Below are 27,964 nucleotides of genomic sequence, written 5' to 3'. Positions count from 1 at the left end.
AACACTAAACCTTTCCTCAAAAGTTTCAACATTTAAATTATTATATTAGGATTTACTAAAAGCAAACTTCTCCCATGGCATATATTTTTTTATATCTTTGAAAAGGTTTTTCTATCCTCCATAGGGAACCCCAACAATAATGTACGCGCGACTAGAGGTGTTGAGATTTCAGTCGTGTTCCGTATCTCCCGCCGGGACCATCCAGTCCAGTGATACATACATACAAACAAATTGATTATTATTGCCATATTGTTTTTGTTTTATATTTTAAATAAGTAATATTTTGTGAAAGTGTTTTAGAAGTAGAGATTGAATTGAATAAAAGGTAAGTTACTTTATTTTAATTTTAAAGTTTCGGAGTGTGTTTTTTGTGGTATAAGCCGGTAAACGAGCAGATGGATCACCTGATGGTAAGCAATCGCTGCCGCCAATGGATACTTGAAACCTTTTGGGGCCGGCCTTAGGAATTTAAGGGTTGTTTTGGGGATCGGGGATTGGATAGGGAGTAATTGGGCCTCCAGTAACCTTACTCACACAACGAACCACAACGCAAGCGTTGTTTCACGTCGGTTTTCTGTGAGGCCGTGGTTTTACTCCGGTCGAGCTGACCCATTCGTGCCGAAGCATGGCTCTTCCACACATAATTTTAAGTTAAGTTTTTTCAATAACAATAGAAATGTGTACCCTATAACAATTTAAGTTACATCAACTAAGCTTACTATATTGCCTTAAATATTTTTTTCTTTTGTCTATACCATATGGGAAAACGTTTTATGACTTAATTTAAACCACATAGATATTTAGTTTGTATAAATATATAAGCCAAATACATATATCCTTCTTATATTCGTAAACCATTTTTCCTTTGCCCGTCCTCCAGAATCCCTATTCCGATCACACCTCATCCCGTCGTGTACCGAAACGTAAATTTACGCGAGACACAATGTATTAGCTATTATGCCTTATACCGGCATACAAGAGGTGAGGTTAAATCACATCTTCAAATATTACCGCATAAATCAGACTTGTATTCCTAATTCTTGCGTGTCCATGAAGTAAGGTTGTGGAATGCTGCCTAATATATGGGCCTCTAAGTCCATTTCTATCTTTAAGAAATGTCTTGACTGCCTCGTTGGTTGAGTGGATGCAAGTGCGACTGCAGGACAAGGGGTCTCGGATTCGATTCTCGGGTCGGACAAAGTATTACTGGGCTTTTTTCAGTTTTTCAAAAATTTCTCGGTAGTAGCACGGAGTCTGGAAATGTGTCCAGTACCTATATAGCAATAGGCTCAACCCCTATTACATGGGACTTATAACACAAATGGTGAAAAGTGAGTGTACATTGTATAGTGACATTACGTGCCGTAATGTGCATGTGCACCTCTGCCTACCCCTTCGGGGATAAAAGGCGTGACTTTGCCTTTATAATATGTAGCTGTAAATACTTTTTTTACCGATAAAAAGCTAAATTCATACTTACCTACTTTTTCAATGTAACCTGAAAATACCTGAAACTCGCTAGTTATGAAAGCTTCCTTATCTTATCATCCTGAAGGGTCCTTCAGGTTTCAGTAATCTCTGCGTGTTATCAAAAACACTTTATTTTGTGCTGATTACAATGTCATTTTAGAGGGTGTCCGTTAGTTCGCCGGCGTGATTAAAAGGTCGGTTTCTGATATACTTTTTTGGACCAAGAGCCCAGTAACATATACTTATACTTATACTTATTACTTATTACTTATATAATATTATAAAGCTGAAGAGTTTGTTTGTTTGTTTGTTTGTTTGTTTGAACGCGCTAATCTCCGGAACTACTGGTCCGATTTGAATAATTCTTTTTGTGTTGGATAGTCCATTTATCGAGGAAGACTATAGGCTATAAAACATCACGCTATGACCAATAGGAGCCAAGCAGAGCGGGTGAAACCGCGCGAAAGCTAGTATTGTATAAAAATCAAACGTCAGAATATAAGTAAAGTTCAATAAATTTTTTAAGAACCTTTAAGCGTCTGGGAGAAGTTATGGCCGACGGAAAGTGTCTGGCAGTGCGGATATTGTTTGTCTAATAATGTTTTATAAAGCATATATCAAAGAATTTAAGTTAAGTTAGTCCTATTTTTACTTACCTTTCTCACCTGATGCCTGTAAAGCGGCCGTCCCCCTATCCAACTTAGCGGGTATGCAGGCGTTCAAAGTTCATATAAAAGCTACTCGGTAAAAATCGGAATACGTTTTACCTTTCACACACACAGTATACACACACAGTCACGCCTTTTATCCCTTTGAAGAAGTAGGCAGAGGTGCACATTACAATTTAAACTCACTTTTTATCATTTGTATTATAAGTCCCATGTTATAAGGTGTGAGCCCATTGCCATATACTGGAACAAATCCAGGACTCCGTGAATATTGTACCGAGGTAAATTTTCAAAAATCCGAAAAAAGCCCAGTAATACTTTTGCCCGACCCGGGAATCGAACCCGAGACCCCTTGTTCGGCAGTCGTACTTGCGACCCCTCGACCAACGAGGCAGTTTTACCTTTCAGAAAATAAGTTATGTCTGGCAGGCCTGGGCTCTTACTCTATTTCCTTTATCTTTTTATCAACCGACTTTTAGAGTGGGTGAGAGTGATTTGGCGTTTTGATTTAGGATTTCCCAGTAGTAAATATTCTGATAGGTGATATTTTCGTAATTTGCGTATGTCTGTGATGTTTTTGTAATTTTCCGCGTAGTAGAGCCATGATTCAGCTCGATTAGGTTAGCTCGATAGAGTAATATCGCGGGCTTATAGGAAGCTACTGGACGTGAAACAAACGTAAAGTGCGTTGTCCTTTTTGGGAGTGTATTTGTCCAAGTGAAGTGAGGTTACCATAGGCCAAATCGGCCGTTTCCCTCAGGTATGCCGAAGTGGTGGTTGTAAGGGTTCTTCTGTTCTCCCAGACCCCTTCACTCATGGCGACACAGGTGTGCTCCTGGGTTTTTTAATGGTCTTCTCCCATAGAGCCCACATATCCCTTCCGTGACGGGAGGTTACGATAGGGATATGCTCACCCCTATTTGCGATCATCAAAAAGCCTACAACGCCCTTTCTAAGTCCTCTGGTGTTGCTCCACCATCAAAGGATCCGTCTGCCTATTTGCTGACCAATGACATTCAAAAAATAACTCGTTAGTTTTAACAACGATGAAGTGTGGGAGAGCCATGCTTCGGCACGAATGGGTCGGCTCGTTTGGAATGATACCACAGCCTCACAGAAAACCGTCATGAAACAACGCTTGCGTTGTGTTTCGTTACCGGTTACCGGAGGCCCAATCTTCCAAATCTTCGATTCCCAATTCCCAACAACCCTTAATTTCCTCCCAAAAGGTCGGCAACGCACTTGTAACGCCTCTGATGTTTCGGACGTCTATACCTATATATGGGCGGCGGCGATTGCTTACCATCAGATGATTCGCCAGCTCGTTAACCGGCTTATACCTACCATAAAAGAATGAGTTAACTAACTATAACTGTATACAAACAATTTCTCTTTCAGATTCCTTTAAAACACAGTAAAAACATGTCCAACTAAAAATGGGGCCAATCAAGACATTCCTTCTATTTCTCATATTCAAAACATGTGCAAGCGAGAATCTAGACCATTTCTTTCGAAAAATAAACGAAGAAACTGGCAACTTCAGTTCCATAGCAGCCAATCTAGCGTGGGAGTCTTCAGTAAACCCTGGCAACCCCGAACTGCCAGCACGATCGGCGACATATCAAAAAAATCGAATTAAATGGCAACACAGTATTTGTGAGAAGCTGGCAACACTGGATATTCGTCAGTCGTTGAATGTCACTCAAAGGAGACAGTACTATTTATTGTGTAGGGGACCGAAGTATACTTTTGATGAAACAAGGTAATTCTTTAACATTTTTTTTGGATAGAGAAGGTGAAATTAACCTGTTTTCAGATTTTTTTGACGGAGGAAAGTCATCCAATGACTTCACCCGCCTTGGATGAGGCGAGAGGGAGTGTTAGACGCTTACTAACTAAAAACCACCCCGTTCCAACTCCTCCTTCGAACCGGAGCCCCGGTACCTTTTACGTTGTCCGCAGCTCCGGATACCTGTTTTCAGATATGTTATGAGTTTTAAACAATTAATATCTACTAAGCAACGTAACTATGATTTCCAAATCATATTAAACTTTTGTGCAACTAGACGTTTATGCGCAATGTGTGACGGGTTCGATTCCCGCAAGGTGCAATTCTTTGTGCGATCCACAAATTATTGTTTCGGGTCTAAGTTTCATTTGTATGTTTATAAACTTGTATGTTTATAAACGCACCCACGACACAGGAGAAAATCTTGGTACAGGGCAACGTTTAAAAAAATATAAAAAAACAGAGATTTTGAGCTCAAATCCCTGTAAATTTGGATTGTTACATATAACAAAGTTTCTAGCTCTAAAATAACCTTTAATAATAATTATTTTTTACAGAATAACAAGTAACTTATACGAGGAACTGCAATCAATATACTCAGACGCAGAAATATGTATTCCGTCGGACACAAACATCGCCTCAACGAACTTGACACAAGTCGAAGCAGCCATCTTGAATTATCTGTCAAACGTCAAAACATTTTTCACAAACCAATATGGCGACGGTGTCTTTGCCGCCAAATTCGCTGTCAACCGTTACATTCAAGACAAAAATATGATTTGCTTGAGGGGGGAATCTGATTTTGATAAAATGATGGCTTTCTCGAGGAATGAGGAGGTTTTGCGGTGGTTATGGCTGGTTTGGAGGGAAAAGGTGGGACCTCCGATGAAGGAACCCTATCGGAGATTGGTTTCTTTTGAGAATAAGGCTGCGAGACGTAATGGTGAGTAGGTAATTTAAAAAACTTAGGGGACATGTAAATTGTTGTATCAAAATGTTGTACACAATGAGACGTTCTCGTTTTAATTTTTGTACCCTTAGTACGAGTTTAGCGCGTCGTTCAGCGTTCCAATTGGTTGATTTATTCGAGCCGGCCTTTAAACGTAAAGCAGAATTATTGTACTAAGGGTACTGTATAGGAACAATATCGTATAAACAGAGTTATTATATTTGAATATGATCTAATAAATTTACCTTTTAAGGTTTTAAAGAGGTTTGCTCATGTGAGGCTGATAATTATTTGATTCAAGACACACGGCAGTGTGTCCGCCAAGTTCGAGCAAAAAAACCGACCCACCGGCCGTGGGTTATATTACACGAACCATTTCGGGCCAAGTTCGACCCACCTATAACTCAAAATCTATTTTATCTACGCATATGAAATTTCTAGCATCTGTCGAGATCTATTTACTTATCTAAAATACAAAATTTGATTAATGTACCTATTGTAGATCTTGATATATTGACGTCAGAAAATCGCTATTTTTACTATACACTCACTGACTGACTGACTCACTCACTCATCAAAAACCTAGACTACTTCTAATGGTCGTATTGACTTTGGCATGGAGGTAGGTCTTTAGGTCAAGGTAAAGGAAAAAATCTGAAAATGGCCAAGTGTGAGTCGGTTTTAAAAATAATGAAGGTGTAAATTCATACCAAAGGAACCAAAACAAAAAAATTATCTATATCTTCCAATGGTCGTACCGACCTAAAATTCGTTACGATGGTTTGTATTTAGTGCAAAGTAAAGTAAAATAAGAAAAAAAGAAAATAAACCTTACAAAAATAAATGAAATCCCACCCAAAACATAAATGTGAAAGGCTGCCAAGTTCGATAATATTGGAATGCTTCGCCTATAAAAGAAGTGAGATCTAAATAAGTACCAAGTTCCATACACAGACCTCAGTTAAAAATGATATAACTTGGCAAGTTTTAATAGAAAATTGTATACTTGACTCATTGCGTTTAGTAGGTTTATAACAAAGTGTGTGAAAACTTGCCTTGTGTGTGAAAATTTTTAACAGAGGTCTGAGTATGGAACTTGATACTTATTTAGATCTCACTTCTTTTATAGGCGAAGCATTCCAATATTATCGAACTTGGCAGCCTTTCATATTTATGTTTTGGGTGGGATTTTTATTACGCAGGTAGCGTCCAGTGCCATACATTGCCAAGCTCATACAACTTGTAACATATTTCATTCTTTTTTTCTTAATTAGTGTTGCACCTAAACAGCGTCTCTGTGGTAAAATTACGAGTGTTATAATTATTGATTTGTATTCAACTGGCTAGTGCCGAAATCAGCGCCGTGATTTGAGCCATCGTACTCGGGCTACGGCACTTTAGCTAAACACTGGACTTTTTGCACTGTCTTGATTATTAGTTTTTTTATTATTTTCTAGTTTTATCTGCCACAACAACGGCCAAATAAATCTTTGGTCGGTCGGTTATCTAATGCAGAATCGAATACCAAGATCTATTGCTGTTCGTCGACGAAGTTCGTCTACCCCGTTACATAAATATTCGTACAATCCCCAAATATCTCTTCCATATTCCAGGGTACCTCAACATAGGCGTCGCTTGGCGCGAAGAACTGGAAGTAACAAAGCTGCGTCAACTGTCCCGACAGCTGTACAGCAATATAAAGCCGTTATACAGCCTATTACATGGGGTTATGAGATTCTATCTTCGAAGATTCTATGGTGATATTGTACCAGCTCATGGTCCTATACCTGCTCATTTATTGGGTGAGTTGATATGGACATTTGTTGTCGGATATTTTTTCCACAACCTCACATAACCGCTGCATCTCATGTGCACCATGATCTACAGTAGATACAACTATGGAAACAACGGAACACTGATGTCACGTTCCAGGGACATGAACAACTGTCTCTCCCTCTCCCATGAATAACTCCAATCCGCAACAAAATAAATCAGAAGATATTTAGAGAAATATTGGTTGGATATGTTCATTTTTGTCATCAATTGGAGTTTTAAACTAAACAGTTAACTAGAACAGTAGTATCAAAAAATCTGCCAGCAGCCTTCGAAACACTTTCTAACTAGAAAAAAATCCGGGGAATTATGGAGTTAGAATTAGTTAATTTTAAAAACCTTTTCTATTTGGCTTATCAGATCATTGTCTATTGAATTTGGTTATTGTAGAACCTGTTAACAGAGATTTTTAATGATTACTTAAACTATTCCTTGGTATGTAACTATTTTATACCGAAAACAATTTGACTGGGACTAAGGACTGGGCTAAGTAACCAATAAATGATTAAAATATCGAAAATAATGGTCGCATAGAAAACATTTTTAACTTCACCGCTTCACTCCAATTCAGATACCATTCGCTACATTAAACAAAGGGAATGAATTCTTGATTACTCTACCAAAAGGCAATGTAATTAAACGTAGCTATTTAAAATATTTCAGGAAATCTTTGGTCGCAAAACTGGGAGCCTCTAGCTGATTTGTTGCTACCTCAAACTATAGATTTAGATGAGAGCATTAAAAAACTAAATTGGACTGTCTTGCATATGGTAAGTGTCTTTTTTTATGATGATAAACCAGTAGCCAGTAAATGAGCAGACGGATCATCTGATGGTAAGCAATCGCCGCCGCCCATGGACACCCGAAACACCAGAGACGTTACTAATGCGTTGACCGAACTCTTGTGGGTTAGGAATTTGAATATTGTTGGGGATTCGAGAATTGGGGAGATTGGGGCCTGCAGTAACTTCACTCACACAACACAAGCGTTGTTTCACGTCGTTTTTTCTGTGAGGCCGTGGTATCACTCCGGTCGAGCCGGCCCATTCGATAAGTGTTCTTCTTATGTTTATTATTTTGTGGTAATATAACAAGAGATATGAAAAAAATATGCATAATAATAGCTAAAATACCTTCAGACATATGACAAAACATTGAATAAACCCTTTTTGGTACTGCAACTATTCCGCTGCTTAGAACAAGTCGATTTGTCTCATTAATCATTTTCGATTAATGTTAATATTCGTATATAAACGCATTATCTATTATTATAAACATTTTCAGGCAAAAAGAGCAGAAGACTTTTACCAATCGCTTGGCCTGCCCGCCATGACAGCTACATTTTGGCGCGAATCCGTGTTTTCGCGGGCAAATAACAGTGACACGCGCTGTCACGGCACAGCGGCGGACATGTTCCAAGATGGCGACTTTAGGTTAGAAATTCAATTATAGTAATTATTATCTATAGTAAATAAATACCATGTTTTTAAATTATAATAATTAATTAACTACCTAGTTGTTCGAGTGGTTGCAAGAGCGACTGCTGGGTAAGGGGTCCCGGGTTCGATATAAGGGATATAAGGAATCAGGTCGGAAAAGGTTTTGGTTTTCGAAAATTGCTCCGTAGTAGCACGGAGTCTGGAAATGTGCCCGGTATATGGCAATAGGCTCACCCCTATTACATGGGACTTATAACATAAAAAGTGAAAAGCGAGTGTGCATTGTACAGCGGCATCACGTGCCGTAATGCGCTCCTCTGACTATCTCTTCGGGGATAAAAAGCGTAACGTTGGCTACAATACTAGTCTCTAATAGTATAGAGAATTTCGAAAACTAAAATCTCAATAATACTTTTTTCCAACTATCTTTCTGCTATGAATAATTGAACCTGCTGCTCGGCAGTTAAAGTTTAAGATGTAGTTGAAGTTTTATTCTATTTAAAATCTCTTAACTATAATAATTTTTATCAATCAACTATATCAACTATAAAATATTATTTCAGATTGCTGTACTGTTCAGACACATCTAAAGAGGATTTCTACGTGTTGCATCACGAGCTCGGTCACATCCAGTACTATATGGCCTATGAACAACAACCTGCGATATTCAGGGTAAGGAATCACTAACATAAATATACATTAGCGCGATTTTTTGTTTCCTTACCATCATCTGCCAGCAGCTTCACCTTTGTTCCTGTGGGATAAAAAGTATCCTATCACCAAAATCAACTCATACGCTGTCTGTATACTAAATTTCGTAAAAATTCGTTGAGTAATTTCAGCGTTATTGACGGACAAACATCCATACAAACTTTTACATTTATAATATTAGTGGGATTAGTGTGAAATAGCTGGGGCCAGTGAAATCTGTAACGGGTACTCTTAATTCATTCACAGTAAAAATATACTGGAAATCAAAACTGGTTCTCATTAAAAAAAACAGGTACCTATTACAATTTAGGGTCCACACATTGTACTAATTCAAAACTTCCACAGAAAATCTTATAAGTTTTTAATTTCAACCATGATCGTCCCACTGCAGGGCAAAAACTCCCTACCCTCCTTTCACTTCTATCTGTTTAAAGCTTTTTGCGGTAATCCTCGTCATATAATAATTTGAGTTCGTCTCGTCATCTCCTTTAGAAAATTTTATAATCGGTATGGAAATTCCCTAAGTAATAATTTTCTTTAAATTCCCAGCAAGCCAATGCAGCTCTCCACGAAACCATAGGAGACGCCATCATGTATGGAGTCCTAACACCACAACATTTAAACAGACTTGGACTCATCAACGATTCCCTACTCTACACAACCAATTATCAACCTACAGACAAGAGAGATAAAGATGAAAATGCAAATAAAGATGCAAAGGTTGAAAGTAAAAGAGAATTTGTAAAAGAAGTTTTGGAGGAAAAATTAAAAGAAGCTCAAATACTTTTAAAAGACAAAGAAATACCAAAATTGTTTGAAGATAAGGACGTGACTACAGACACGATACTCTTGCTAAAACAGGCCTTAAACAAATTACCACAGATACCATTTTCCCTTGCCATCGATGAGTATAGATGGAAGTATTTTGAAGGTAACTTGCGGGAAGTGAACAAGGAATTTTGGACTTTAGTGGAAGAGTTGCAGGGGGTGGCTGCGCCCGGTGAAAGAGGGGAGGAGTATTTTGATGCAGGAGCCAAGTTCCATGTACCAGATAATACAGCTTATTCAGGTAATGACCTTTAAGGTCTAAATAGATAAGCAAAATTTCAAATCCGTAACGCCATCTCTTTGGAAAATCTTATAATCATTATCGAAATTCCCTAAATTTATTATATGTTATCGGTTTACTTACGTAACTGTTTGACGAGGGACTCGACTAGTTTCAATGCTATTCCATAGCTAGAGGCCATCATGTTCTGAGCAGCATTCCGCGATACACTACCTAACAGAACGTGAGAAAGCCGATAACAAAATTAATTTAGTATGTAGTCACGAAAGTTATAATAAAATTGTCCATGGAACCTAAAACAAACAAGGCGTTACAAGATAAAAATGCAATGGTATTATAAGATGGAATCGGCGATGAAAAGGGTAAAGGCCTCCGAGAACCTGTACTCACAAACGCAAGCATTGTATCACGTCGGTTTCCTGTCAAAAAATAAAATCAAGTCAAATACTTTTAAACCGAAGCAAAGGCTTTCCCACACTTAAAACTTAGAACTTGAGAGGGATATTTATCATGTTTATTTCTGTCTCTGAGTAAATTTCAGGCACTTGCAACACAAGCGCCATGATCACGGATGATTTTCCCGCCAAGTGAGTCTAATGTTAGTGACCATGTTAGTTTAAAAACCTTCCCTGTCTTGAATACAACTTACATAGTTCAACTTATTCCATTAAATTCCAGGTACTTTTTAAGCAGCTTCCTGCAGCACCAGGTCTTCGAGAAGCTATGCAAGGCTGCAATATTCGGGCGACGGAGCGCAGACGGCGACATACCGGACAGCATCAGCCTGACCAGGTGTGACATCTACGGGTCTAAAGCTGCTGGGAAGATTTTGAAGTAAGCAATTTGTTTATAAAGCGATATTAAACCGTCTCCATTGGTGCATTTGCACATTATGGCACTTAATTGAAAAATGCACACCCAATTTTTACCATTTGTGTAACAAGTCCCTTGTAATAGGGGATGAGCCTATTGCCGTATACTAGGCACAGTTCCGGACTCCGTGCTACTGAGAAATTTTCGTAAAACGGAAATAACCCATATATTGTCATTACAACCGAGACGGGATATTTACCATGTTTATTCGCTTTTATGACTTTCCGATATTTCGGCACTGTTGCAAGCGCCATGATCACGGATGAATTGCATCATAATTGAAGTTCATCATGGCGGTTGCAACAGTAGGGAGAGCCATGCTTCGGCACGAATGGGCCGGCTCGACCGGAGTGATACCACGGCCTCACCGAAAACCGACTTGAAACAACGCTTGCGTTGTGTGAGTGAGGTTACGAAGGCTTCACGGATGAACTGAATATTTAATATTTTCGCAGAGATCTCATGTCTCGAGGCCACTCGCAACACTGGAGTCAAATTCTTGAAGCGACAATAGGAGAGCGCGTCATATCGTCGTCAGCTCTGAACCGATACTACCGACCGCTGTACGTGTTGTTAGAAAAGTTCGTGCGCGCGCACCGCGTCCCTATTGGCTGGTAATTGTTATTGTAAATTTTATTTATTTTTTCGTGTGTAGTCTTATTAAATTTGTTGGAGAGATTAACTTTGTTTTATTTTCATATTTTATTTTTTATTTAATCCCTACATTTAAAATTATGTACAGTTAAATAAAATTCTTGCTCCAAATGCAATTTTAAGTGTGGGAGAGCCATGCTTCAGCACGAATGGCCTAATAGAAAACCGGTGTGATATAACGCTTGCATTGTGTTTCGTTGTGTGAGTGAGGTTAACGGAGGCTTAATTACCTCCTTTTCCAATCTTCCCAATCCCCGACTCCCCAACAACCCTTAAATTCCTAACCTCCAAAAGGACAGCAACACGCTTGAACGCCTCTGGTGTTTCAAGTGTCCGTGGGCGGCAGCGCATGCTTACCATCAGGTGATCTGTCACCTTTTTACCTGACTGCGCCAGAAGGAGGGTTATTTACCGTCTTATTCCATACTAGCTTTCGCCCGCGGCTTCGCCCACGTGTAATTCGGTTATATATAGCGTTTTTTAATGATCTCGACAGGGCTTTTTCTTCCACAGGCTGAAATCTTGTTACAACTTTTATGCATACCGATTACGTCGAGATTTATGGACCGATTTACGTGATTCTTTTTTTGTTCGGTAGAGTATACTTTCAAGTTGGTCCCGTTGTTACCTAGTCAGGATCTGATGATGGTATTCCAAAATCAAGGGCAAACCTCAAATTTAAGGCAATTACGTTTTTGACAATTTCATAGATCTGTTTAAGTATTTGCGTCTGATAGTCATCATCCCATGTGAATGAGCTGATGATGGAAGGTACAACTCCTCAGCGGTTAAGAGTTGAAAGAAAATTCTTACGAAGTTATACGTACATGTGAGGCTATTAGGTTGACCTGATAATAAAAAGTAAATCTCATTAACGTTAAGAATTTAGGTGAAAATGGATGCGGACAAATTTCGTCTCTTCACTTGTTTCCTTTTAGCTGTTTGTATGGGTAGTGTTAACACAAAATAGGGATTTAAAGGCGTGATGTTATTAATGTTATGCATGTATGTACATAATTATGTATGTTATTATGTATGTTAAAGAGACGACTGAAAGTTGTTACAAAGTCTAAGGATGTCATCAAATGACCTCTCCCGCTCTGGGTGGAACGGAAGGGAGTGTCAGACTTTTACTGAATAAAACCCATCTCGTTCCTTCAGTTGCCTTTTGCGTTCCGGGGCCACGGTATCTCGTTAGAACTTTCCCGCAGCCCCGGCTCAGTTTATCCCGTTTCCCCCTCCTTGGGGGTTGACATTTCAAAAATCCCTTCTTAGTGCTCACTTATGTTACTAAAGGAACCTCTGTTCAAAATCTCAGACTCCTATACCGAGCGGTTTCGGCTGTGCGTTAATAAATCAGTCACCCAATTGCACCCCCTAAATCACGATTGGAGAGTAGTTTGAAAAAACTTATAATGTCAAACATTTTACTTGCCTATGGATGTTCATGCCAAATTTCAAGTTTATAAACCCAAGGAATAAGCTAGAAACGTTTTTACCCATTTTCCCCCCTTGGAGTAATACCACGGCCTCACAGAAAACCGACGTGAAACAACACTTGCGTTGTGCCATAAAAAAAAGTTTTATATTATCGATAAATACTTATGAATAAAATAACAAAAATAAAACACATTAATAAATTAACAATAAATACAATTTATTAAATTAACATTAAATTACGTCTTACTTTATCAACAACAATTTTTGTTTTCGTTAATAAAACAAAAAAAAAATAACTTAAGATTATGTTTAACAAAAAAGTAGAAAAAAATGGTACAAAATAAATTAAAAGCAGAATAACTTACTCAAAGCATGTTTAAATTAATACTTAATTAATTAATTATTTATTTACATTAAACATTTATAAAAAATGGTAGAAATTGTAAAAAATCTTGTAAAATTATTCGCTTTGTTACGTATTTACAATAAGCGGGATATTTACAAAAGATATTTATTTGAAAACGGTAAAAACTGGAGCTAAATATTGGTCACAAATACTTGAAAAACTCATATGCTTATAATCCTCAAAAATTATTTTCATGGAATACTCATTAATTTAACTGATCCCCCATGCTATTTGCCAACAGTGGGGACTATGGCAAAACCTTCCTAAAAAAAGATCTTTGTTCAGCAGTGGATGGTGACACTTGGGAACAAAAATACGGAATAGCTAGCTAAAAAGACAAAAGTCAAAATTATTTATCAAAAGTTAAATATTTTATTCATTGTCGTACCAAAGACAATTTTATTACCTTTAAAAATGAGGGTTTGAGAGAATGAGACCTTCAACAACATGTTGTGAAATTTATATTATTTTAAATTATAGAGTTCTTTAAAATGAAAAAATCGCTAGTGACTCCGTTTCTTTGCTCCCAAGTGTTCTTTGCACCAACATTTGTGACCAACAATTGGCTCCAATCTCCACGTTTCAAACTAAGGCACTATAAATAAGAATTAAAATATAAAATTGCAATACCAGCGAGTATTTATAATGTATAGTATATCATGCAACAATAATCCCATAGAATTTAATTATTTTTATCACAATAAAAAAATCCTTAAAATAAATTATTTCAAGAGCAATAATAACGAGTGACATTTTATTTTGTGAAATTTATTTCATAACAGTTATTTATATTTTGTATAAATATAATGATAAATGGTTATTTAATTGACTATTTTGGTGGAATGGGGGTTATCATAATGGTTTATTTATTATACAAAATATTTTAAGTATACATAAATGTAGGCACTAGCAAGTCAACGTATACCATATTAAAATCCTGTTAAAAGATTTTTATCCTTATTGCTTTGTAATAGGTTTGAAAATCTATTACCAACTTAAATTGAATATGATTTTTTCTTCCGAATATCAATTATGAAAAATATCCATTGTCAAATGAAAACCGCCTTTGTTGTATAGGAAATAAAAATGCTATTAAAACGAAGTATTTTTATAACCTAACTATTTCATAGGACTGTAGCCTGGGAAAATGGACTTTACTGATATACAACCAAATTAAAGGCTACTTAAGTTTTCATAATTACTTTGACTTTTTATAAAATTCCCGCTTTTGTTCTATTCATTGAATAAATTTATAAAACATTTAATATTCAACAGCATTTGCATAAAACACACAAAGTAATAAAAACTAAACACAATTAAAACTAAAAACGATTAAACAAAACTTTCAATTAAGAAAGGAATTTTAATCAGATTTATTTTTAATCATGCTTAATACTAACACACTTTAAATAAATCAACCATGGAAATTCAGTAGTCAATTAAATTTGAGCCTTTTTACCTAAGTCTTAAAACTTCTAATCACAAGGCACATTAGTTCGTTCACTTCACTTCATCATCATGCTATGATAGAGTTGTGGCGTGTGATATCCAGTCGACGGTGTGTGCGACCCTGTGGTAGATACCTGGTTGGCCTCTACTGGCACAGGAGTAGCCTGCGGAGACCACTCCTATGAGGTACCAGCGACCAGCTCGCTCCAGCATGAGAGGTCCCCCACTGTCTCCTTGGCAGGAGTCCTTGCCACCACCTCGGTAGCCAGCGCACAGCATTTCTGGGTATATCACCACGTTTATACCTGGAATTTTTATATTGTTTGCGTTAGTATAATGGTAAGTGGAGAGTAAGGATAAATCAGTATGATTTTTTTTTAGATATGAAAGTACTCCAATGTCATCTCCCGCCTTGGGCGAGGTATGAGGGAGTGTCAGACTCTTACTGACTAAAAACCATCCCCGTTCCTATTCCTGTTTTTTGGGTACGATCCCCGGTAACCTTCTAGGCAGTCCGCAGCTCAAATCAGTAAGGTAGTAAAGTAATTTTACAATCTCTTTGACAACTTGGTATGAATGTGATTCTCTGTGGTTTAGTAAAACCATAACAGTATGATAGACTGAAAACTTGCTATTAAACGGAATAAAACTATAGAACATCAATTTATGTTATTAGCCTCATTGCTTTCAACATTGGTATACAACATATTCAAAGTTTGGGGTTCACAACAATTACACAATCCGCAAATTGAATATAACCTCGATAGTCAATCTTTCAATCACTCAAACAAAACAACTTCTAAAACCCTCCTCGATTAAACAAGCTAAACCTAAAGAAAATATTCAATCTCTTACCATTGGCCCGATGCCACCTCTCACAGACTCTATTGTCCAGCACTGGGACGTCCACTGCCTGCAAGGTGCGTGGCCTCAGCCTAGAGCCTGGACTGAGCGCCCCCCAGCCTGCTGCCCAGCCGTACTGGCCCAGGAAGTCGGAGCCACGCTCCGGTAGACAGATGGGTGCTGGAATCAGGGTTGGTAGATATAAGTACTGGGTATTATGGATTTCTTTTAAAAAGAAAATAAGAAAAACTGTTAAAAGATATTGCAGTCAAAACAAGAATATAATTAATTAATCGACACGGTGTAAAAAGGACAGTGCTCAGCTAAAATGTCGTTTTATGGTACACACTTGTCACCAGTTATATTAAGCGTACTATGAAATAAGTCGTCCTCACATCAGCTTTTTGTTGCCCCAAAAATAGGTATGGTGAACATATTAAATATTACACCAACTTGTCGACAAATATGTTATGAGTCCCAAGACTCCCAAGTTATGAGAATAAAATTCAACAGTATAGAAAAACAAATCAGATTCAGCTAAAGATCTGAATGAATGACCTCAACATCACCGAAAAAGTGAGAAAACTTTGCTTCAGAAACCTTTTATTTTCACCATATGCGAAAAGACGTCACGCCTTTTATCCCCGAAAGGGTAGGCAGAGGCATACATTACGGCACGTAATGCCGCTATACAATGAACACTCACTTTTCACCATTTGTTTTATAAGTCCCATGTAATAGGGGGTGAGCCTATTAGATAGGAAATCCTCATCTAGCTAATTCAAAGATTGACGTGTAAAAGTGTTATTTTGTAACCTACTTGCAGAAATAAATATCATTTATCATCATTAATCATTTATCATTTGCCATATACTGGGCACAATTCCAGACTCCGTGCTACTACTAAGAAAAAAAATAAAATAAAAAAATCCATACTCACCTATATGCGGCATGTAATGGACATTCCTATCCAAGGTCAGGACAGCCACATCGAATCGATCAGCCTGCGGCGTGAACTTGAACAGGGGATGGACTTTGATCGTTCGGACTCCAAACGTGTATGCAGGCAATGGTTCAGCCGCAGAATTGATGACGTAATCGCCGAGGGTGACACGGACGTGGCGAGGTTGGGCTCGAGCGACGCAGTGGCCAGCTGTGACTACATGGCGCCTCGATATTAGGGAACCACCGCATCTGTAACGTATTAGAGAAGCTAGTTAGATAAAAGCCTTGTAGAATGATGTACAGTTGCATTTTCAGCTGTAATGTTTTGTGGTAAAGTTGATATTTGTTTGAGCGTTTTTGCTGTGTAGAGGGAGATTTCGCAAAGATATTTTCAACTAGTTCTTGTAGCCTCTAAACTACATAAGTGTCTTAAGCAGTTTACAAAGAAAGCCAGTTAGATAAGTAGAATGATGTACAGTTGCATTTTGAGTTGTAATCTTTTGTGGTAAAGTCGATATTTGTTTGAGCGTTTTTGCTGTGGAGAGGGAGATTTCGCAAAGTAATTTTCAACTAGCTTTAATAGCGTCTTAACTACATAAGTGTTTTAAGCAGTTTAGAAAAGAAATATTTAAAAATCCAGCGAGATAGTTGAGATTGAGAAATGGCATAGACAATATGAAGTTCCTAGTTAACATTAAAAAACAAAGAAGAGACGCTTCTTAAAAAGTAAACCTTAAACAATAGACCTTAGCATTCATTTTTCTACACCTCAAATCACTAATCTTTACAAAGAAAACATGCAAAGCATTCCATCATGCTTCGATCACGAAAATAAACAAAAAATAAAATAAACACTTACCTCTGAAAAATAAAATTATTGTTAAAATATATTAAATGTTAATGTTGTTAAAGTTAATAAAAAATAATAATGTTAATAAAACCTTAATTTTTCGATTTAATATAATATAAGAAGAGGAATGTGCGAAAAAGTCGGTGTATATAATAACAATTCAATAATTTCGCTATAAATTTTTAACTACGAAGAAAAGAGATAGAAAGTACTACATTCATATATCTAGAAAGAGAAAACAAATTTTGAAAATTGAATATAAAATACTGTCTCAGTATTCAATCTGTCATATTACATGACAAATATAAGTTTTCAATTTTCAAAATTCAAAGCCTTAATGAACAATTTACACTATTTAAAACCTTTTTTTCTAAGATAGCAGACATGTTTAGGTTACATCACATTATGAAAAGGGCAAACCATTGCATCGGATCATGAGAGTTAGTTAGACAACACAGAAAATGCATTTCAGCTTTTCTTGAGTAATCATCATCAGGATAGTTTGGCTTTAATATCAACGAAGAAATCACTTTGTTAACGAGTGAAGTATTCATTAGAATTATTTGAAATTAAATAAAATTATGGCTGAATATTTTGTAGAGTACGCTTGCTTGAAATTTTCTAATAATTTTTAGCCACTTTGTTCTCGTAACGTAACTTAAACACGTCATCAAAAAACCCACTACAAAATTAAAAGTAGGAGTTGCTGGACATCATGCTATCTCTTTCGCACATTTACCTCTCTATCCAACACTGCTTCCAACCGATAAGCTCGAATATCGACATAAGCATGTTGCATCTGTAAAATCAATTATTAATTTCATGTTAATACATTAATTTTAATATTAGTCATATTTAATGGTGATTAATATTATTTTTAATGGAAATAATAAATTTATTTAATTAATATTATCTTCGCAAAATAAATGATAAAATTAATTAAATTCAAAGGGGATTGACCAACTTGTATGGGACTTTGGCTATTTTTGAACAAGCACTTCAGCTAATAATATATGTTTGATTTATTAGTTCATATCAGTAAGAATGAAGATACAAACTTAGTTTTGTATCAAGATTTATATTTAGATATTTTTTACATTTTATTGAAACTGGTTATGCAATAAAAAAAAACTGATTTTTATATGGCCGCGGAACTACTGTTCACATCCCATTATTAATGACTGATTGACTGTAGAGCTGTGGACCTAACTATTGCTAGTCGAAACAGGAACTAGGAACGGGATTGTTTTTAGTCAGTAAGAGTCTGACACTCCCTCTCACCTTACCCAAAGCGGAGAGGTCATTAGATAATTTTACCCCGCTTGGAGATTTAAAAAATATTTAAGTTTAATAAATCGTTTGCGTGAACCAAATATTAAGTAAGTAGTTTTTATTACAAAAATTATAAATTAGTAAAATTTTAGTCAATTAGTGCAATAATTTACAAAATTATTTGTTACTATTTTAATTGTGCTATCAAATTATGTGTAGACATACAAAATTGTGGAGATTTGTTGTGTAATGGAGGGATGTGTAAAAATTAATGTGTGATGTTTGTGATGTGTAATAAAATGATACTTTATTAATGGAACATTTTAAAGGAGAATTTAGCGACGACCAACTATCCTTTTGAAAATCAGTTGCAAAAAAATAAAACTAATTAACATTAAAATTATAAAATATAAAAAAAATATTGCTTCTTATGTACCCTTAAATTCCGGAGCTGCGGAGTACCTAGTAGGTTTACCGGGGCTCCGGGTCGAAAAGCAGGAGTAGGAACGGGGTGATTTTTAGTCAGTAAGAGTCTGACACTCACTCTTGAGCGCCTCGCCAAAAATAGGCAGAAGTCATTAAATCATTTTCCCCTCAAAAAGAAAGTACCCTTAAAATGTTTTCCATTAATAAAATAAAACCAAAATATACCCGCACTATTTAAACCTCATAAATAGACTGAGCTAGCATCCCCATAAATAACCGAAATGTAATAAAAATGGAACAAAATGCATTATTAGTGTTATGTCCGATGAAAGAAATGATGTTTAAACATAAATATATACAAATAATAAATATAATACATATACCTACATACATACTAAGTATACTCACATACATGTCATGTATAGTCTATTAGTAGATAATTATTAAAAATAAAATAATTTATTTGATAGTGTGGCTAATAAAACCAAACACATTTTTTTAGTTTAAGAGTTTATTTCTTTTTAGGTATTTTTAAGTTGTAAATAATTTTGTAATTGTTATTATTAGTAATATATAGCAGAAATTGCTAGTAATATGAATTTTACTAAGACTGCGGCAAGAATGCATACGACCCACCTGATGGTGAGTGGTTACCTTAGCCAACAAACACTTGATATTTACTAGCATTAAATTGGTATACCTTATTCCTTTTTTTTCAAAATATACCAAAACCATAAAAAACCTATAGTGTAATCGAATATAAATATGTCATAAATAAATAAAATAAAATAAACGCATCGACATAATAACATAATAAAAAGTGACATAATTTTCTAGTCACAAAAAATAAATTACGCCAAATTTTAGTAAAGGGATTGTTTAACCTTGAGGATCCTATCCTGATGTATGCTTGCCAGGGGAAGGTGCCGAAGCCAGCATCGTCTCCACCAACGATCCTTCGCTGGGCAGTCTGCTTACCAACGGCAATACCACAGCCTGGAAACAAAGAGAAACACCAATTAAAATCATATATACTCAAAGTCAAAGTCAAAATCATTTATTTCAAATAGACCAGGAAGGCACTTTTGAACGTCAAAGCAAATATAATAATATTAATAACGTCTGTCTGTCGGTCAGTCCTCTAGTGAAGCTATTTCGACACCAGCAATTTATACTACGCTAACTCGAAATTTGGCAAAAACGTTTTTTTATGCCAAGTTGCTTAAAATGTGTTTTTACATACGTCATAAAAAAATTGAGAAGAAATATGCAAAAATAAGAAAGTTACAAATCTTATAAAACGCTAAGTAAAGGTACTTTTTGAAATCACTCGATTTATATTACGCCAACTATTATTAGCGGAGTGTGCGCGGGGATCACTTTGGTCAAAATCCGTGCAACACTGCGCTAACTCATAGTTAGCGTAGTTTAGTGCGTTCGTGTGTATACTTGTTCGTTTGTAAAATGAACTACTTAGCGACCTTTACATAGTAAATACTTATGTGTTAACATATTAATTAGTTTATTAATGGTACGTTGACTATTCTTTTTGTAAGTAAGTACATGTTCTTTATAAAAATATTGAAATATGCATCAGATGATTGATCATGCACTACGACCTCCCGTACTACACTACGCTAACATAAGTTAGACGTGTATAAGATGTAACATTTTTTTGATGAATTACGTTTATATACGGCTAACTTGCGCTAAATCAAAAAATATTAATAATTAAGGAAATATAAATATGAGATATTACAATGAATAAATTAAATATTAAGCATACCAAATTTCAAAAAAGTATCTTAATTAATGTAAAAGTTATCACGTTTTTCTCTTTAGGACGCCTATACTGTAAAGTACGCTTTTTTGAGTTAGCGTAGTATAAATTGCTGGTGTCGATTTGCTTGTTCCAAAGTGTAGATTCCTATGGAGAAGAACAAGCAAGAAACTCCGTATAATACGTCATACACAGTGAAGAGAAACATCGTCAGGAAACTTGGACTTATAATTTCTAATTATGAGTCTGAAATCGCCCACCATTACCTGATGGTAAACAATCACCTTCGTCCATGGACACTTGAAATACTAGAGGCGTTACAAGAGCGTTGCCGGCCTTTTGAGGTTAGGAATTTAAGGGCGGCGGCGATTGTGTGAATTGGGCATCCGGTAACCTCACTCACACAACGCAAGCGTGGTTTCACGTCGGTTTTGGGTGAGACCGTGGTATCACTCTGGTCGAGCCGGCCCATTCGTGCCAAAGCATGGCTCTCCCACACTTAACATTATCCAGTTAAAGTAATATTTAATTTAATTCGTTTGCAAACTATTAAGTAATAAATTTAAACAATAATCACGTATCATAAAACTAATAACTTCTGAATAGTAAAAAAAACTTGCCGGTCAATTGAGTTGTGAAACTAAAGTGTTCCTTAACCTTGCTAACTTTAAACCTAACTAAAGAAACGTTTCCGTTAACGTACTAATTGTGTTTTTTATTAACTTTATACCAACGTTTGGTTTGGTATAAAGGTTAGTTATAAACTTATTCGTTGAACGTAATAATACAAATTGTAACATATTGTTCACCAGCTATTCACCCTGTGCGCGGTCAAAACCACAATCTATCTATCAAAATATATAGAAAGGGCTGACTGACTGATTCACAGACTGACGTAGAGATCTATTAATGCAAAATCAAGTAATATAGTCTATAATATTGGTGAATACAATTCAAAAATCTGTCAAATAGTTTCTAAGTTTATTGTATTTATACAGACAGATACGCGAAAAAGGATTTCTTTTTAAGTAAAAATTTATTAATCATACCTGTATAGGTCCAATTAGCCGATTCAACATCGAATTTTTCTTTCATTTTCTTATATTTCGACTTTTTCTTTTCAATCGTTCCCATTACTAACAAGCTTAAAACCAGCACTATTTTAAAAACCTTCATTTTAATCTATTATTAAAATAAAATTATTTTAAACACATTTTAATCATAGGATAGGTCGAGAGCACTTTCATAATTTTATTATTCCTATTAAAATATGGCACTCATTTATTGATTTAAAATTATTATTTAAATAATAATTCACGCACATATTTCACTCCAGTAGTTAATCAATAAAAAAACAAACTTCCAATAAAATTCATTATTATTTACGTCAGTTATTAATTATTATTATTACACCACGACTATTACTAAATCATAATACGCAATTTTTTTATTATTAACTAAGCAACTAAAATAAACCGGCCAACTTAAAATAAACACAACAAAAAATTATAAATAAATAAATTATTTGAAATAATTATTTCACCGCTGCATTTTTTATTACGTCACATTTTATATTACGCCAATAATATTTAATTTACTTTTAATGTAAAAATTACACACGTGTTTGAGTAAATAACGATTTTTACCGACTAAAGTTTGTATTGTTCTTTACATAACTACAGTACATAATGCATTGAAGAATTTCCTCAAAGGAAATGCATTTACCGGTTTTGTCTAGTACATGAAGGAACTGTATTTATGCATTTTAATGAATACAAGTACTAAAAGTGCATAATACTTAACAAGCTATACACAGTCAATTTATCTTGGTCTCACGTTATACGCTCTTTCTACTCATTCAAGTGTCAGCTTACAGTGGTTTGTGGAACTTGATGTGTTGTCGTATACATGTATTTTAAATTTCATGTTGATTGTGTTTAACGGGCAAATATCACGCACAGCGCGTAAATATTTTTATTAAAGAGTGTAATAATTTTGTATAATAATTATACATTTATTATTTTTAAATAGTTATGTTATAATATTATGACAGCTTTAGTATTTCAATAGTTTTAACTATTGGCAAGAGTTTATAGTTAATCCATCCGAGCCAATTTTATCTTTATCATTTGCCGTCCTAAACTTAAAAAAAATCCTCATTCAAATAGCTATCTGACCACCACAGATGGGGTCCAGTAGGGCTGATGCCCGAAACATAACGGGCTACCGGGGCTGCGGTTCAAAGCAGGAGTAGAAACGATGAGATTTTTAGTCAGTAAGAGGCTCACACTCCTCTTTCCTCACTCGATGCGGGAGAAGACATTGCAAATATACAATGTCTTCTCCCGCACTGAGTGACCGCGACTTTAAGAAATACATAGGTCTGTTTAAAAAACCCGTTGTATCATACATCATAATGCCAACATCATCATAAAATCTCTCACCATCTCATCTCTGTTTACTCCTCTACAAAATACAAGCGCGAAGTTACGTTACATACAAACCACATCACGATATCAACTTGAACTTTCGCGTTTGCGGTTAAATAAGTATTTATGCGGTTAGGAAGTCATTTGTCAAAGATTTCCTAGACATTGAATTACTGTAATAAACCTTGACTCCCTACTGGCTTAATGGCCGTAAAAGGGATTAATCAATCCTAAATACAGCCTGTTTTCCTGACTGGACAATTTCTTTACATGATTACATGTGAACATTAGCTCATGACGATACCTAAGTACGTGTGTCGCCTGGACAGTCACCGCTACCATCAGTTGACTGGACATCTACACTAGCTCATGACGATACCTAAGTACGTGTGTCGCCTGGACAGTCACCGCTACCATCAGTTGACTGGACATCTACACTACATGAGCTGCTGTTTACATGTGAACATTAGCTCATGACGATACCTAAGTACGTGTATCGCCTGGACAGTCACCGCTACCATCAGTTGACTGGGCATCTACAATACATGAGTCACTGTTTACATGTGAACATTAGCTCATGACGATACCTAAGTACGTGTGTCGCCTGGACAGTCACCGCTACCATCAGTTGACTGGACATCTACACTACATGAGCTGCTGTTTACATGTGAACATTAGCTCATGACGATACCTAAGTACGTGAGTCGACTGGACAGTCACCGCTACCATCAGTTGACTGGACATCTACACTACATGAGCTGCTGTTTACATGTGAACATTAGCTCATGACGATACCTAAATACGTGTGTCGCCTGGACAGTCACCGCTACCATCAGTTGACTGGACATCTACACTACATGAGCTGCTGTTTACATGTGTATGTAAGACGGTAGCGTAGAAGATTATTCAATTTCCAAATAAATTAAGTTTCCTTCGTCCAAAAGATTGTTTTTTAATAATAAATAATTGAGTCATTAGCCCAGAATGCGGATCTCGCGTTGTGTAAGATGGTTGTGTAATATTCGGATATATTATGTTGTTTTTTAACTGGAAACAAAAGATATATCACCATAATTTCGCGTTTATGGTCGGAGCACGTAATATCACGCTTGCTGATTCTTTATTGGGTAGACAGAAGTCATTTTAATTTTCCAATTCTTTGTTTTTGGATTTTTTTATGCAATTTTTGTAGGTTTTGTTTAGATTAGTCTTGTAATTATATTGTGTAACAAAAAATGGACTACATAAATGTATATTAATGTTACGGGCTTTTTAGAAACCAACATTACACCTTGCTCTATCGAGGACTAACTCATTTTAAGTCACATTTGTGACTATTATTGTGATTTTCCACCCGAGATGTGCTATGCTACGTTGCTGTGGATGTGTTTGACTTGCATTGATCATGTTAATTGGTACACATAGCTTAGCACTAGTGGAAACAGAATCAGCTATGCTACGTTTTTTATATGGAAAGATATGTGCTATCGATGCGTGCTATGGATGGCTACTATCGATACATTGCATACTCGAGTTGCACATCTTCCTTGCACAGCTACATAGCACATCTTTGGTGGAAAAGCACTCTTATTTGCCTATTTCCTCCCACAACACGACAAAGATTACTCATAGAATATAACTGAGCTTTATTGTATACAATTCTCTTCAAACCTCAAAACCAACCACACAACTAATTAGGCCACCCATCCAACTTACAACAGCAAACACAACTTAACCTCGTCACTAACAATTACTGACGAGCAGATCAACATACAATACTAATGTTTCAGGGTTTTCCTATCTTGTCATTGTGCTAAATGACTACATAGCGTATAGAACATGGACGCAATGTCCTCAGTAACAAGCATTTGCCTTTGCTCAACGTTGCGACAGCTTGCTTATTAGATGAAGTGCAATAGCTGACGGATATGTGTTGGTAGCGAGGTTGAGTGTGAAGGATGTTGAGAGTCGGAGCTGCGGACTACCTAGCGGGTTATTATATTAGCGGGTTATCGGGGCTCTGGCTCGAAAAGCAGGAGTAGGAACTCCCTCGCAGCTGACTCTAGGGTGGCGAGGTGAGAGCTTAAAAGGTGCAAAAGTACCGAGTACTGAGAAATTTCCGAATACTCAAAAAACCACCAAATTAACGTGAAAAGTAAATGAAGATGAAGACGTAACGTCACGCCTTTTATCCCTGAAGGGGTAGGCAGAGGTGTACAAAGCACACTCACTTTTCACCATTTGTGTTATAAGTCCCATGTAATAGGGGGTGAGCCTATCGCCATATACTGGGCATAATTCCAGACTCCATGGTACTACTGAGAATTTTTCGAAAAGCAGGTGAAAACCCAGTAATATAAAGATTTGAATTACAAATTAAAAGTGTTTTGTAACATGATTAAGCGAGCTCTCACTACCGTAGTATAAAGTAAATTATGTATAAAACAACAAAAAAATAATAACAACTCTACATAAATTACCACTTGACAGCAAAATCATTAAATTAAACTTCAATAAAACTGAGAAAAAGATTACAAAAAAAAATCATAATTTAAAAATCGAAATTAAAAATCACAACAACAAAAAATAAAATCATAAATAAACAAAATTAAAAGTCACAAAATAAATAACAATTTCAGGAAATGCACATTCAGAATGTGGTGACAAACGGCGTAATATGTCGAGTTACGTCACTTGACGTAACTTAAAGTAATGTTGGTCAATCGGTCAGCTTTCTCAGTGACGCAACAGTTGGACCATAGGTTACTTAATAGCACGGGAGTCGAAACACGTTCTGCAAACAATCTGTATGTTGATTGATGTTATATGTATGCTACTGACATACATATTATAGTATTCACGCCTGTCTAACACGCATCTCTAAAGCCACCTTTTCTAAATATCAGGCGTGATTCTGTGAATCAAGAGGACTTTGTTTTTTTTTAAAAACATGGCCCCACTCTAAGTTTTTCTCCTATATCGTGGTTGTGTTTACAAACAAACTGCCTGCCAGACTGCCTCCTTGGCTGAGTGGCTGCAAGTGCGACTGCCGGTCAAGGGGTCTCGGGTTCGATTCCCGGGGCGGGCGAAGTATTACTGGGCTTTTTTCGGTTTTTCGAAAGTTTCTCAGTAGTAGCACGGAGTCTGGAAATGTGCCCGGTATATGGCAATAGGCTCACCACCTATTACATGGGACTTACAACATAAATTGTGAAAAGTGGGTGTACACAGTGGCATTACGTGTCATAATGTGCACCTCTGCCTACCCCTTCGGGGATTAAAGGCGTGACGATATGTATGTATGTATGTACGAAGAGTTGTTCCGTGCGGTAATTGAACCCGCTACACGTTTTACGACAGCCAATTGCCTAGGCACCGCGCCAACCGTGCAGTCAAAAGATTGGCGATATGCCAAATTAAAAATACCTTTAACCGTCAACCATGCATGAAAAGACTCTGTTGATGAAGCAAAAGAAGTGAACAACCCTTAGGGGTATGGAAAATAGATAGTAGCCGATTCTCAGACCTACTGAATACGCATATAAAATTTGGTTAAAATCGGTAAAGCCGTTTCAGAGGAGTACGGTAACTAACATTGTGACATGGAAATTTAATATTTTAGATTATATCAAAAGCTTTAACATCACGATTCTGCCCACTCACTTAAGTTCAGACAGGCGTAATGTTATGTTTATTTAATGAGACCTTTGTATGTATATTAAATATATGTAATCATTGTAATTGATATGTCAGTTTATGTAACATAATATTTAACATAACATAACATAACTACTTTGTTATTGTAGTATTTAAAGTGTAGAAAGTTTTAACTGTCTCGGCTAATATTGAGGGCATGGTCATGGCTCCGATGTTATGTTATATATAACATGTAAATATAACATAACATCATAGTCTTTATTTCCGAAAGGAAGCAGGAAGGTTTTTTAAAATGTGACATCTACTTTTTGACAGTTATATTATCAGTCATAATACATTAAATGATAAATGATACAATATATATTTTTGCAAATAGGTTACAATGCAACTCTTTTACACGTCAATCTCTTAAATAACTAAATAAGGCCGGCATTTCCTATCAGACTACTCTGAGAAGAAATGCCGAAACAAACTCAGAGGTCATAGTCTCTTTTAAAGTCCAGACAAAATCAATTAAAGGTGTCATTTATCTATGTTTAAGTGGGTCATTAATCTACTTTGTCGATTGTACCTAATAAAAAAGAATTTCCCCAAATTCTTTAAAAAAGTTATACTTAATTATATTATTTGCCTACAACCACAAAAAAGTATGCTACCCGGTCACGTTTTGTTTAGACAACTCATTGGGCACAAGAGAAACCACTGTATAAAGCTAGTCACAAATATCTAGGTACATACCTCATCAATCTATACAAAACCAATATAAGCTGACCGTCGAATGTAGCAAAAGATCTTACAAAGCGAAACCATGGTAAACTGGTTATATAGTACCAGTATAAACTGACCTCCGAATGTGCTGAAAGAAGAAACAAAGCCAGGCCATGATAAACTGGTTTTGTATAACTCAATATGTACACATATAACAGAAACCTACTTTGTAAGTAAGTGTTTGTGTTCGTGCATAGACTTCTTTATAAGTTGAGTAATGTATTATTATGTGTTATGTCATACC

The 27,964-nt window shown here is 36.1% G+C and overlaps 3 protein-coding genes across 7 annotated transcripts in view; 1 reads left to right on the top strand and 2 right to left on the bottom strand.

Annotated features, from left to right (window-relative positions):
• LOC118279920 (T-complex protein 1 subunit epsilon) overlaps positions 1-27,964 on the bottom strand; it is a 324,585-nt gene that overhangs the window by 125,502 nt on the left and 171,119 nt on the right. Inside the window, exons 11-12 of one of the 4 annotated variants that reach the window (XR_007706701.1) lie at positions 23,883-23,986; positions 23,675-23,778 (exon numbers count right to left, since the gene is read on the bottom strand). The gene's annotated coding sequence lies outside the window, so the exon portion shown is untranslated. Of the gene's footprint in view, positions 1-23,674; positions 23,779-23,882; positions 23,987-24,009; positions 24,091-27,964 lie in introns of those variants that run through there. The other 3 variants (XR_007706703.1, XR_007706702.1, XR_007706704.1) reach the window with 3 other exon arrangements.
• LOC118279539 (angiotensin-converting enzyme-like) lies at positions 165-11,483 on the top strand. Its single transcript, XM_050702431.1, has 10 exons — positions 165-325; positions 3,537-3,900; positions 4,485-4,870; positions 6,490-6,678; positions 7,373-7,479; positions 7,994-8,142; positions 8,712-8,820; positions 9,409-9,928; positions 10,582-10,762; positions 11,257-11,483. Exons 2-10 carry the CDS (start codon positions 3,575-3,577, stop codon positions 11,417-11,419), a joined length of 2,130 nt encoding a protein of 709 aa, XP_050558388.1. The 5' UTR covers positions 165-325; positions 3,537-3,574; the 3' UTR covers positions 11,420-11,483.
• LOC118280057 (uncharacterized) overlaps positions 13,092-27,964 on the bottom strand; it is a 52,233-nt gene continuing 37,360 nt past the window's right edge. Inside the window, exons 3-7 of one of the 2 annotated variants that reach the window (XM_050702354.1) lie at positions 19,971-20,082; positions 18,128-18,187; positions 16,534-16,787; positions 15,606-15,773; positions 13,092-15,055 (exon numbers count right to left, since the gene is read on the bottom strand). In XM_050702354.1, the coding sequence (XP_050558311.1) occupies positions 14,823-15,055; positions 15,606-15,773; positions 16,534-16,787; positions 18,128-18,187; positions 19,971-20,082 (827 nt within the window). In that variant the 3' untranslated portion in view covers positions 13,092-14,822. The remainder of the gene's footprint in view (positions 15,056-15,605; positions 15,774-16,533; positions 16,788-18,127; positions 18,188-19,970; positions 20,083-27,964) is intronic. The other variant, XM_050702355.1, reaches the window with a different exon arrangement.

Source organism: Spodoptera frugiperda, chromosome 22 (assembly GCF_023101765.2).
Source record: "Spodoptera frugiperda isolate SF20-4 chromosome 22, AGI-APGP_CSIRO_Sfru_2.0, whole genome shotgun sequence".
Classification (NCBI taxonomy): domain Eukaryota; kingdom Metazoa; phylum Arthropoda; class Insecta; order Lepidoptera; family Noctuidae; genus Spodoptera; species Spodoptera frugiperda.
The sequence above is the reverse complement of the archived record's forward strand: the minus strand, read 5'-3'. Positions and strand labels throughout refer to the sequence as shown.